Source organism: Annulohypoxylon truncatum (genome assembly GCF_022578515.1).
Source record: "Annulohypoxylon truncatum strain CBS 140777 unplaced genomic scaffold F4807scaffold_30, whole genome shotgun sequence".
Taxonomy (NCBI): Eukaryota; Fungi; Ascomycota; class Sordariomycetes; order Xylariales; family Hypoxylaceae; genus Annulohypoxylon; species Annulohypoxylon truncatum.
In genome coordinates this window covers 75,634-88,853 of record NW_025953816.1, presented here as the reverse complement: position 1 = coordinate 88,853, position 13,220 = coordinate 75,634, and the positions used below count along the sequence as shown (strand labels likewise).

General features: G+C 49.5%; 5 protein-coding genes across 5 annotated transcripts; 4 read left to right on the top strand and 1 right to left on the bottom strand.

Moving 5' to 3' along the window:
- Positions 1-1,380: 1,380 nt before the first annotated feature.
- F4807DRAFT_209818 (uncharacterized protein) lies at positions 1,381-3,340 on the top strand. The gene is made up of 4 exons (XM_047993917.1): positions 1,381-2,102; positions 2,167-2,568; positions 2,649-2,801; positions 2,866-3,340. Exons 1-4 carry the CDS (start codon positions 1,428-1,430, stop codon positions 3,010-3,012), a joined length of 1,377 nt encoding a protein of 458 aa, XP_047851488.1. The 5' UTR covers positions 1,381-1,427; the 3' UTR covers positions 3,013-3,340.
- A 1,042-nt stretch (positions 3,341-4,382) lies between these two features.
- On the top strand, positions 4,383-6,573 carry F4807DRAFT_209736 (glycerophosphoryl diester phosphodiesterase family protein). The gene has a single exon (XM_047993916.1). It carries the CDS (start codon positions 5,116-5,118, stop codon positions 6,391-6,393), a length of 1,278 nt encoding a protein of 425 aa, XP_047851487.1. The 5' UTR covers positions 4,383-5,115; the 3' UTR covers positions 6,394-6,573.
- A 1-nt stretch (position 6,574) lies between these two features.
- Positions 6,575-8,229, bottom strand: F4807DRAFT_209735 (glycoside hydrolase family 18 protein). The gene is made up of 4 exons (XM_047993915.1): positions 7,969-8,229; positions 7,629-7,915; positions 7,533-7,560; positions 6,575-7,467 (listed from the first exon to the last, which is right to left on the bottom strand). Exons 1-4 carry the CDS (start codon positions 8,070-8,072, stop codon positions 6,714-6,716), a joined length of 1,173 nt encoding a protein of 390 aa, XP_047851486.1. The 5' UTR covers positions 8,073-8,229; the 3' UTR covers positions 6,575-6,713.
- Positions 8,230-9,264: 1,035 nt separating this feature from the next.
- F4807DRAFT_469747 (S-adenosyl-L-methionine-dependent methyltransferase) lies at positions 9,265-10,951 on the top strand (the record flags this gene model as incomplete). Its single annotated transcript, XM_048002743.1, has 6 exons — positions 9,265-9,462; positions 9,520-9,544; positions 9,691-9,912; positions 9,979-10,180; positions 10,246-10,486; positions 10,574-10,951. 6 exons carry the CDS (start codon positions 9,265-9,267, stop codon positions 10,784-10,786), a joined length of 1,101 nt encoding a protein of 366 aa, XP_047851485.1. The 3' UTR covers positions 10,787-10,951.
- A 357-nt stretch (positions 10,952-11,308) lies between these two features.
- Positions 11,309-13,220, top strand: F4807DRAFT_436518 (WD repeat domain-containing protein jip5). Its single transcript, XM_047998968.1, has 2 exons — positions 11,309-11,826; positions 11,894-13,220. The coding sequence occupies exons 1-2, from the start codon at positions 11,568-11,570 to the stop codon at positions 12,931-12,933; spliced, it is 1,299 nt and encodes a 432-aa protein (XP_047851484.1). The 5' UTR covers positions 11,309-11,567; the 3' UTR covers positions 12,934-13,220.

The window sequence follows — 13,220 nt, the reverse complement described above, 5'->3', positions numbered from 1 at the left end:
AGAGAAGATGCAAGCGAAACTATCAGAGTCCTCTTGCAACAGGGTGCTCGTGTTGATGCGTGCGATGCCAATCGTAGAACAGCGTTATCATGGGCATCGGAGAATGGCAACAAGGGCGCGGTGGAGGCATTATTGGAGAAGAAAGCCACGGCTGACTGGAAGGACAAGGTTGGCCGAACACCGCTGTCATTGGCCGCAGAAAAGGGACATCTCGCGGTTGTGAACAGTTTACTATCACTCAATCTCGCCTCGGCGACAGTCAAGCCTAGGCATGAATCACTTAAAGAGAGAACATTGGGGAAGCAGAAGCAGGATGAGAAGAGTCCCGAAAAAAGGGTGGAAGTTAAGACGAAATCCCAGGAGATTCCTCAAGGTCCTACCAAAGGCAGCCACGATGATGTTAGAGACAGACATCATGTTGATGTCAACTCGCAAGATAAGAGCTGCCGGACACCACTTTACTATGCCGCTACAAATAACCACGCCCAGGTCGTGGAAGTTCTGTTGGAATACGGAGCCGACGTGGAGACCAGTCGCGACACTAAAGCACTACAGAATGATCCCAACATAATAGATAGAAGAGTCATGGATATACTTGAAAGCAAACGAAACGACGGACAGCTTGCGACAGAGCGCCTTGCTTCTAGCGGTGTTGTCGACGGCGAGTTCAGGGCGCTCGTCGTGCATTTTCAAGAAAAGGACGAAAGCGAATTGCGGTCCGACACGCCGAAGGTGCAAGACCTGCTGGACAACGGAGATACCGTTCCAAAAGACGCTGTTCTTTCCTGCAAATGGCTTCACCTTCCAGCGAACAACGTAAGTCATAGCCGTTTGCTACCAATACGTGCTTTCATTATGCTAACTAGTTCTGAAGATGAGATGGGTCGAGGTCTGTCCGCCACGAGACAAATATTCTCTTCGCGTACGTATTAATAATATTGAGCAGATACTCATGGCCAAACACTATGGTGAGGCTGGCCCCGAGCATCAGACACTGTATAGGAATGTCCTCAACAAGAACTGGACGGGCCACCAACATCGCACGCATAAGCCATGGCCATATCATTCGCGCTTCATGAGGCCAGATTGCCAGTTATTATCGCAATTATGTGAGCATGACCGGTAGACGAACATAAGACTTCTATATTGGATGTGAGACTTTATTACGGTTGCTAACATGAGACATAGCTAAAAAGCAAGCAAGAGCCGCGACGAACAAGGGCATATTGACCGAAGCCGGGAATGGGAACGCATCTACTAAAGATGCCATGGAGACCTCGCTACAAGCAAGAGCCAAGACCAAAGAGAACGGACCGAAGACAAGAAAGCCTAGTGGCACGCCTCCTTCCCAGGGATTCGTACTTTTTGTGAGATAGGAATCATCCCATCTCATCGCAAACACTGCGATATGCTAACATTTCCTTTAGATGCCATACTTGCACTGGGAAAGGAAAGATGAGTTCCAGAAGCTAAAGAGGATAACGGACAAAAAGGAGGTAAAGGTGAAAGTGAACGAAGGTAAAAAAGAAGGAAAAATGAATCCGCTTGAATATGAGGAGATCAGTAGAAAAGAAGCGATCGCCGAAATTGAAAAGCTCGAGAAAAATCCTCAGACGAGGCTAAACGGCACTGAGAAGATGTATTGGATGTACCTAGACCAGCAACACCCCTTACACCCTAGGCGAACGCTTGATCAGTATTACTACCACACACTAGATGATACCTCCGATCGAGACGGGGACCAGACTGCCTCGAGATATTACAACAGAAAACAACAAGGCGTGGATAATAAAATCAAGGAAGTCTTAACAATGGTGGATCAGCTCTGGATGTGGGTGCTTCCTCCATGCGGACAATTACCCGGCACGGTCATCACGGCATTCCCCCAAAGGAGCAACAGAATTGTTACGGATAGGCCAAAGCGGACCACTGCTCTGATCGACAATATTATGTCGACATGTTCCAATATGCCCCCGAGGCACGGCTATGACTTAGCACGTATTATCGCTGCGGAATGTGGAAGAATTTATCTCGATAGGACAAGCCGCCGAGACGACTCGATCCAATTTTACGATATCTACTCATCGTCAATTGCTGACCTCGTAAGTGACCTAATCTAAATTTATGTATTGCTAACTGCATTACGCTGACAATATCAACTCTTAGACCCACAAGGAAACAAAACAGTTTCAAGGCTTCCAACAGGCAATCGATGATTTGAAGAAACCGAACAAGAAATCCAGGGCAAACCTAAGCGATGAACAAGTAGAGCGCAAAAATATCTTGAAACAATTGGTCAACATCGAACAAGACATAAAGAACCTAAAAGAAATCAAGGATATCCAGGATGAGCTGAATATCATGTTAACCGTCTTCACGACGCAACAGAATGTCATCAAAACAATGCATCGTATGGTGGAGAGCCAAGGCAAGCTCACTAAAAAGGGCGTGAACCACAAGAGCATGGTGGACGACAGACTCGGCCACTCATCACCCCTCGCAGTTGTTCAGAACAACCTTGGCGAAGTAAAAAACCTGATGAACTTCGCCCAGAAGACGTCTGAAGCTGTACGTGATTTTCTAACTCTACACTTCTATACTAGGTAGATATTCCACGAAAGTGTGGTGGCTAATACCAGATGAAACAGATAAAGCAGTTACTGGACCTCAAAAACAAGCAAGCAAATGTGCTCGAGGAAGAAACAACAAACCATCTCAACGAGCAGATTTTGAAGCTGAACAAGAAGACCGATAGACAAGGGGCGACATTGATGGCATTCACTGTCATCACGATTGTGTTTGTGAGTCTTTCCCCAGGACGCGTCCATAAAACGCTAGCAAGCTAATGTACCTATGTTATGCTAGCTTCCACTTTCGTTCATGACTAGCTTCTTCGCCCTCAACATCGCCGAGTTCCCTCGTTCCGGTCCGAGTCAAATGCTCTCAATCTCCTTTGTATCAAAGTATACTTGTAAGCAAATGCACTGCCAATTCAAATTGCTTCTTCACTAATAAGCTCTTTGCCAGTCACAATTTCGCTGGCATTCGCTATAGGATTTACAATATTGGCCTTGAACATGAGGCGAATAGGAAGTGCTTTAGGAAAGGCTTTGAAAGGGCCAATGCAAAGTATCACGGATTTCTTGAAGAAAGCAAGAGGACGTAGATCAAAGACCGGAGACGTCGAAAACCCAGCAAGTGCTAAGGTCAACCCTCCCACAGACAAGGAAGGCAGCGAGAAAAGCTAATTGCTCTCGACCATTCCCATCTTACATGTTTCTCATACTCCCCATACTTGTTGGCTTTTCACCTAATAAATATGTTAAAACATTCTTAACTCTGGTGCTATTTCTGAACTAGTGGATTATCGACAACACTACGATTTTGATAATATACGGGAGTCACGTTCTGATTCATACCTACGTATCTTTAGAAAAAGGGGTTAATGATTTCTTATCGCTTTGAAGTTATGGATAATGAAGACCGGAAGGACGTAGGGATTGCTTTAATGAACAAGAGTTGATACGATGTATTTGCGGCTCTCGCATAAATCCAATGATCTTCCCTTGTTATAACGAGATGCTGATCCCTCAAATCTGTATTTACTCGATGAGTTTTATCGCGACAGTCTCAACTTCCACGCTAAGTCCAGTTTGATAAGAGGTCTATGAGGTTGCCCACACAGTACAAACGATGTCAACCACAGTTCAGCCATCGTGTTAGCATCGCTGGGAGCTGCGCCGCCCGCTGCGACCTGTATGTCGAAGTATTGCATACGTGTCGTGAACTTCCAGAAGTAGTACGGAAGAAGGTAGTGTCAAAGTCTTGGCCTTATAAGAACTTCCTTTTTAAATTTCTTGAGCCAGGTTAAGCGAAACGAATTATTTAATCCGATAAAAAGTGTAGTGAACCTATCGTTCTTGGCCCAGGTTTCAACTACTTGGAAAACACCTTCCCTGTTACAAGTAACGTTCCAATAGTCTCTCGTCCCTTGCGCCGACGAGGGCAAGGTGTATCGACTACCTGGCTAGAAGGAAGCTGGCTGGAAGGGGGAGCTAAGATGCAAGGGTCAATAAAGGCCGACATAGCGAAATAATGTATGCTGAAGAATATAGGTAGTATTATGTTTATTGTAATAAGATATACTAGAGTGCTTATATACCCGATCTTTAACTGAAATTCGTACCTACCTTGTAATGAAGTATCGTTAATATAAAATAAAAATCTTCAATAATTAATGCGAAACGATAAACGAGCAAATAAAAACTTATCAACATGTAAATTTACGTTAATTAATCGAAGTTATAATAATGGGCATTACCCCATAATCCAGACTTAATTCAGCCTAATTATGTGCGAGGGTAATCCTGACTTATACAACATAATGAACCCTTATAATATCTGATGTCGACCTTGGCTACTCTTTAGCCAGCAAATCGCGACACGGCGTTGCAGCACGCTTAATTCTTAATTCCCACTCATGCTCGTGGGTTCCGCTGTATTGGGGCACCCACGTGCCCTCATACCAAGCCTCAATGGTATTTACATGTATGCAAAATGTAAGGTACGAATATCGTTCCACGTTTCGTCCGAATGTAACAATTGAACAATCATAGCCCAAACAAACCTCGGTTGACTAGATCTTACCGGCCTCTAGTTTTCTTATCATAGTCCTAGATGGCGAACTTGGTGTTTGCTGTTGCGAGATATTCATAACTTATCTCCGACGGGCGTCAGTTTGTTATCAATATACATAAAAGAAAGGAACTTCAACAAATGCAAGCTTAATCCTAAATTTACTAGCTAACCGAAGTCCTACCACGGCACCGTAGCGGATCATGTTCTTTCACTGCTTCTTTTCATTGGACAATGGCCTAACGCATCAAGGATCGACTCGGAATTTCCTGTCGATCTCTGCTACGCCGACTTGGCAAACGCTGGCGCTGTCATCAAGCTGGAAAACCTGATAAGAGAGCCTTGCCATCAGCTCTTCCGTCTTGTCGACGTCTTGATCCGGTCTGTGTGTTAGCGCCAAGCCCACACAGTCAGGCCTTCTTCCGTCCTTCGTCTCCTCGGATCAGCCATATAACGATAACCAGTATCAATTGCGTCGCCATGCATCTCAAAGCAGCGTCTGCCATCATCATCGGCCTCGCCGCGGCCTCGGCATCCGCCCTACCGAAGACGCCGGAGTGGTGGAAGCCCAAATCGTGGTCCAACCCAACTCAGCAGCGTTTCCGGACCGCGGAGCTCGGCCCGCGCCCGCAGTTCCTGGTAACCGACATGGAGGAAGGCTGGCTGAAGGACAAGCTGAGGTCGTGCTCCGACGCCGTAGCGCGGCCGAGCCAGTTCAGCATCGGCCACCGCGGCGGCGCGTGCCTGCAGTTCCCCGAGGAGACGCGCGAGTCCGCCGAGGCGGGGATGCGCATGGGCGCCGGCATCCTCGAGTGCGACGTGGCGTTCACTAGCGACCGCCAGCTCGTCTGCCGCCACGACCAGTGCGACCTGCACACGACGACGAATATCGTCGCGACGGCCCTGGGCGCCAAGTGCACGACGCCGTTCGCGGCGGCCGACGGCAACGGCACCGCCGCGAGCGCGTACTGCTGCACGAGCGACATCACGCTCGCCGAGTTCAAGTCGCTCTGCGGCAAGATGGACGGGTACAACGCCTCGGCCACGACGCCCGAGGACTACTTGCGCGGGACCCCCGCGTGGCGGACCGATCTGTACGCCACGTGCGGCACCGTGCTCGCGCACAAGGAGTTTCTGGAGCTCGTCGACTCGCGCGGCCGCGACTTTACGACCGAGCTCAAGCAGCCGCGCGTGCCGATGCCGTTCGACGGCAACTACACGCAGGAGGTGTACGCGCAGCAGGTGATCGACGAGTACCGAGCCGCGGGCATCGACCCGTCGCGAGTCTGGCTGCAGAGCTTCTCGTTTGCGGACGTGGCATACTGGCTCCGCGCCGATCCAGCCTTCGGGAAGCAAGCCGTACTTCTTGACCAGAGCGGCGACACGCCGGGGACGTTCCCGGCCGCCGTTGCTAATTTGTCGTTCTACAAAGAGGCTGGCGTGCAGGTCATCGCGCCGCCGCTCCAGTACCTCGTCTCCCTCGGCGAGAACAACGAATACGTCCCTTCTTCCTACGCGACGGCGGCGAAAAAGCTGGGCTTCAAGATCCTAACGTGGTCGCTCGAGCGTTCCGGGCCGTTAGCTCAAGCCGCAGCCGCCGGCGACTACTATTATTCGACCATCACCAACGGCACGCACAGGGACGGCGACATGTACAGGTTGATCGACGTCTTAGCGCGGCAGGTTGGTGTTCAAGGTATCTTCTCGGACTGGTCGGCTACCGTGACGTACTATGCCAATTGCTTCAATATTTTCTAGGAGTAGTGGAGACAACATGGTACTACAAATATCAGAGAAATAATGGCTTGAAGTCGCATGAATTATGTATATAACAGCTCAGAAAATACCCACCTAGGCAATTAACAGCAAGCATGTTAGTCCGGGTGTCCGGAGTCCGGACTTCCCTAGGTACATCGCTTTGAGTCGTGAGGGTTCATCATGATCGCATAAGAAAGTCTGCATTTCCTAGCCGGCATAAGCAGTGCAGGATTTCTGTTGCATAAATATGTAGTCTAAGCAGGAAAACTAACGCATGCTAGTTCATCAGGACCCTTCTCATCAAGATAACATGGACAATCTCATAGCTCCTCCTTTCTGGCGGAGAGGCTCTTCACGCCGGCGTTGAGCGCCTTGAGATGATCCCATTTCGGCGCATCTTCGCCTAGTCCCCACGCGAACACGCCACCTAGCCTCTCCTTTTCCACAATGAGGGGAAACTTCTTAGCGATGGCTACTGGGGTGTCAAACGTCCACCAGATAGCCTCTTGCTCGTCCCAGTAGTAGTAGCCGCCGCCAACTTCGTCATAACGCCCCTGCGTCATAGCCTTGTCAAAGGATGCCTTGACATTTTGAGGGACTTCGTCATGCCACGAAAAAGAACCCGCCCGACCGAGGTCGGCACCCGTCACCGGGTCCTCCATCAGACCCGTAGGACAGCCGATTGGGTTCTTGACGCACGGCGCGCGCTCGGTGAGGAAATACTTGGCATAAAAGGCGAAGCCCAAGTTGATCTTGTCGCGTGCCGCACCGTTTGCCATGTAAGCATGCACAGAGTCTAGACTAGCCTGGACACCGGTATGGTGTTTGGTTACGTTGTCGCGGCGGTTCATCAAATCGTACGCCATGACGTTTAAGAAGTCAAGAGACTCCATGATTTGAGGGACAGTCTCGGGTTTGAAGGCGAGCATATCTCTCGGAAGGCCTGGTACCGCTGCCGAGATGAGCCTGTCAGGACCGAGAGCCTTCCGGATCTGGGCGAGCAGTTTTGGAAACGCCGCAACCTCCCAGGCTCTCTCTTCGTTGGGGACCTTTTTCCAATCCTCGCCGTTGCCTCTTTGGTTCTTCGATATTAGCCCCGCTCTATACTTACTTCCGTTCAACACCGGAGTAGAACCTACCCGGGGTACTCCCAGTCTATGTCGACACCTATTACGTGCGAGCTGTTAGAATAATGGATAGGAGACTGAATTAGTGGTTAGGTATGTTGAACTTACCATCGGCGCCTGTATCACGAACCATGGCGGCTATGTTGCGAGCGAATCGAGCTTGGTTCTCGTCTGTCCGCGCTGCGGTATCGAACCCCGCCGAATCACCCCAGCCGCCGATGGCAACCATCATCTTGGTGCCCGGGCGGAATTTGGAACGAGCCTCGCTGACGGACATGAACAGCGGCCAAGTTGAACTAGCTTGTTCCTGATTGAAGATGTCGGGACCCATAAAGGCCATGGCTACGTGAGTGATAGGCGAGCTCAGAGCTAAATCCGGTGCTATGGGATGTTGCCTAGAAGCCCGCCGTTAGGACAGAAAAATAGAGGATGGAGGGTTCGGACATGCCCTGTGAGATACATGATGTTTCTCAACGGTGCCATTGCCGAAGCCATGGCGGCGGTTAGTGCGAGTAATGTGAAAATAGTCCTTCGCAAAGTGGTGGTAGCCATGTTGGCTTCGACTAAGAGTTAAGAAAATGTTGTTGAATGGGACCAAATCATATTATTTCAACTTCCAAGTTCCTCGGAAGATGACTTAGGTACTAGGTACTCAGAATTATACAGAGAAAAGTGCTTCATAAGTCGTTCCTTCTTTTCATATAATAAAAGTATAATTAGTAGGCCAGAGGCGTATAGAAGGAGACACCGTAAGTTGTCATGCCCAGTGATCTTCGTGGTAATTGGGGAATATGTACCTGTATGCAATTAAGGTACCTATTAAAATCGACATCATCAGAATATCGTCCAATTGAAGGTCGCTTATGCTTATATCGAATACCTAGGTATTAAGGCGGATCTTATAGTCGAAGTCAGGGAATATAATGAAAATAATTGCCATGGTATGTACCTATAAATATCTTGATTGAATATATTGGTATCTATTTTTGAATTTCTTCAGTCCCTTTTATGTTGCCAGCGTTGAAGATCACGAGTTTGTGGATGCGTAAATCAAATGTTGACGAATCCATCGAATCCATCCTCTCATACGTAACCTGTCTTCTATCCAATCCATAGCTTTCAAAGGGAGATATTGAAGCTGCTAATGAGTTATATTACATACCCCCTGCATTAGTATCAAGTGGATGATCGGAGATCCTAAGTCTCTTCCCCCCGCGTTGTATTCCTTCTCACAGCACTTTCGTAGCTTACCTATACAGCAGAATTTCTTAGTAAATTCCACCGCAATTTCTCGAAGCAATTAATATATGCTTACCTATCTAAGCATACCGACCTAAGCAGTTCGTGTACGCTACCGTACTGCTGGTAAAATGAGCCACCCCATATCCTTACGGTTAATTTTGGCACCTGCAATGCAAGGTGATGTGGTAATTCGAAGATACCTGTAGAGTCCGCCTTGCCGCATATCGACCCCTGCAGATTCACATAATGACAATCCGTTCTAGCGGTATAAGTGCCCGGAGAACCTTTTTGGGTCCCGAAAATAGTTTCATATTCGACTATCCGCGAGAGTACCATGCCATTTCTGCTTCCACGCAAGCTTCTTTGTCGCTCGGTGTCCTATTTCATGTCTTTGTTAGTGCTTTTCGACCATCTTATATCTATTCCTCTGAATTTAGGTATATCGCAAAATATCTAGACCATACATATGAGACCAGCACGTGGCCGGCAGTTTAACTCTATCATGGAATCTAACTGGGACCCCGACGACGCGTGGGGTTCGGACACGATCGTTGGAAGCGGTAGCGAAATCGCAGTCGCCGGGCCCGAAGATGTGCAGGATGACGAGTTCGAGACCTCGGATTTTGACGCTTCGTCGATGAGCATGTTCGGCAGCGTTTCCTCGTCCATTTACCGGCACTCTTACGAGAACGGCCGAAGAGTACCTACCGAACCGTTCTAATATAGTCGGGATGTATCGCTAACTCGCCTATGCTAGTATCACAAGTATCGGTACGGAACATGTAGGCATATTCCCATTCGTTTCCCCGCTTCGTGGCTATCTTAAACCTGCATGCTGCATGTCTCGAGCGCTTTTGACAACTTCGAGGTCTACTCAAAGTTGCGGCAAAATTCGTCGATATTCGGGGCTAACCTAAATTGAGGCTAGATCCTATCCCCAACGACGAGACGGAACAAAATAGAGAAGACATGAAACATGTCGCAATCCTGGAACTTACGAGGTATATCATGAACTACCGAGCAAATCCTTACGCTCCGGACCCAGGCGCTGACGGATATCTTAGAGGTAAGAACTATTTCGCGCCGATCGGCGACCACCCTCGGAAAATAATCGACCTGGGCACCGGCACGGGAACATGGGCTATAGAAGGTGAGTCGAAGCTATCATTACCATGACCCGGGACCACGGATGTTCACATCTGTCGTCTTATCGCAGTTGCCGAAATGTTCCCCGGGGCCGAGGTCGTAGGATGCGATTTGAGCCCTATCCAACCTTTCTGGGTCCCGAGCAACGTCAGGTTCATCATCGACGACATCGAAGATGAGTGGGCCCACGGCGACGGTTGGGATCTCGTGCACATCCGCCAGGTCTTCCCGACAACGCAAGATCCGCCCGGAGTGTGCAGACAGAGTCTTAGGTAAGTTTTATTCACCAAACCTCAATCTAGTATAGCAGCGGATACTGAAAGAGGAGCGCCGAAAGGCACCTCAAGCCAGGCGGCTGGATTGAAGTTCAGGATTTCGGCGGAATCTTGAAATGCGACGACGACACGTTCCAGGCAGATTCCCTGCTCACCCAATTCTACGATATGACAGCCGAAGCGCTATCTAAGCGTGGGATAAGATGGACCATCGCCAACAGCATGGACGAGGTGCTGAGACAGATTGGCTTCGTCAACATCGAGTGCAAGAAATTCAAAGTCCCTATTGGGATCTGGCCGAAGGTACCGTAGATTCTCTTTATAAGCCCGCCATATGTCCGTGGTTATTGGGAGACTTTTTATTCACCGCGGTCTAACACCAGAGGATAGGCAAAGCGGCTTCGATTAGTCGGGTTGTATATGAAGTCGGTGTTCGGGGATCTCATAGACGCACTCGCGCCTATAGTATTCCCAGTGCTTTCAAAGTCTCCGCAGCAGATGAGGGAGTTCGTGGCCAACGCCCAAGAGGAATTGCAGACGACGACCGCCCACATATACCTTGATTACTTCTTCTGGTACGCTCAGAAGCCCCCAGCTGACTGAAGACGACATGCCCGTCCTATCTTAATCACGACGACAAAAATATACCTAGCCACATATGCTATACCTGAGCAGTTCGAAGACGATCTCGTCCGGCCGAGCTTTGCCTATTCAAGCAAACCAAGCTGCCCAGGATACAGGTTATTGACGACTGAAGGCTACCCAGGCGCCTTCCTGGAGGGCATCGAAGTAACGGCTCCGAACGCCGGAGAGGAAAGCTGAGGCCGAGCTAGCTGGCATACCGTACCTGAGAATGGTGTCGAGGTGTAAATTACCTATTATTAAGAAGATAAGATGAGGCGTCATGTATCCGGGTTATACCATGTACTAATATGTACTAGTAGATTACATAGGGGAGTCCGACTCGTAGAAAAGGTCGTGATGGATGGCAAGAGTGCATACGAGACCTATTCAAACATCATCATAACATTACAGAGGATTTGAAATAAAGTAGATGAAATAAAGTAAATTCCGCGGCACCTAATGCGAGCCTGCGGCGTAAAATGCGACTGAACCATGGTAGCGGTAAAATCCATTTAAAGGGGGATTATGCTTTTACGTGTAGCGGCGATAAGACCGATAACAGCTTCCGTTCCTCATATTATGCTTTTACCGGATATCAACAACAATTTATTTTCGTCTTGGTCTCGCTCAATTAATATCTTATTCCGCTTGTTCAATTGCTACGTGATGGAAACTGTATCTTGGTGATGTTCATTTGAATTTGAAATTCGAACTAAGCTCTTAATCGCTCCAACCGCCGTCAATCGGAAACGCGCCCGTCATGTTCGAAAATCTCTGCACGTTACCTTTAAGCGCCGACCTCTTCACGCAGGCCGTACACCCGACAGAACCTCTCCTAGGAGTCGGTCTCGCGTCGGGACATGTCCAATGCTTCCGTCTCCCTTCCGCGGACCGGCTGAGCGAAGACGACGTCGACGTCAGCACCCTGTCGGACGGTAAAGCGACTATCGACACCATATGGCGAACTAGGCGACACAAGGGCAGCTGCCGCACTCTAGCTTTTAGCAACGACGGCTCCGGTAAATTTTTGTTTAATCTTACGCGCTAGGTATTCTATTGATAGCATCTAATTTGAACTTCGAACAGCCCTCTACTCGGCCGGCACGGATTACCTCCTCAAACACTTTTCCCCGACGACCGGCCAAGTCGCCTCCAAGATCGCTATCCCGTCGAAGAAGTCGATTCCGGATTCCCCTTCGCTGCTCCACGTGCTCTCCCCTCAGACGCTGCTGCTTGCCTGCGACTCGGGCGCCCTGCACCTCCTCGACCTGCGGGACGGCGCGCTCGCGGCGTCGAAACCGCAGCAAACCCACTTCCCGCACGACGACTTCGTGTCGAGCATCACTCCGCTCCCGCCCTCCGGCGAGAGCACGAGCGGATACAGCAAACAGTGGATCTCTACCGGCGGTACGACCCTAGCTGTCACGGACCTGCGGAGGGGCGTGCTGGTACGCAGCGACGACCAGGAGGACGAGCTTCTGTGCACGGCTTTCGTCGAAGGCATGGGCCCCAAGAAGAACCGCGACAACGGCGTCGTGGCAGTGGGCACCGGCACGGGAGTCTTGACGTTATGGGACAAAGGGGCCTGGGATGATCAGCAAGACCGCATCGTCGTCGATCCCAGAAAAGGAGGCGGCGAGAGCCTCGACTGCATCGTTCAAATCCCCGGCGACATAGCGAGAGGGAAAAAGGTCGTCGTCGGCGTGGGAGACGGCAGCTTGCGCATCGTCGACCTGGCGAAGAGAGAAGTCGAAGGCGGCCTGCGGCATGACGACATCGAGGCGGTGGTTAGTCTCGATTTTGATTGTCAAGGCCGAATGATCAGCGGCGGAGGGCAGACGGTGAAAATATGGGAAGAATCATCTCTGCGGGGCGGGGGGATCGACGACGAAGACGAGAGTAGCGAGGCAGACGAATCGGACGACGATGACGATGATAGCGCTAGCGGCGATAATAGGGCAAACGGAAATACGACGAAGCGTCAAGCAAACAAAGACTCGGACGACGACTCTGATAGCGACGAAGGAACGAGCCGAAGTAAAAAGAAGAGGAGAAAAGGTAAAGCAAATGTTGACCTCGGCCCTCACGGAGCCCACGGGGTCTTGCGCTTTAAGGGTCTGGATTAGATGGATGATACTCGCTGTAACCCGAGATACCCAACTCCAATGTGAAATATGTACTCGAATCTAGGTAGTGTGCTTGAATTGTCTCAAACTGAACCAGGAGGTACCTACAGAAGGTACAAATGTATTGTATTCCTTAACGATTAAAATAATTCGAGAAAATACTACATGAGATCAACCATTGGCTAATGATCGATGTTTACAACGATACCTAACCTTGGAAATGTAACTTGATCGGTCATATATACTTGTGTTGGGGTACGTGCGGGGTAGTTTAAAACATACTGCGG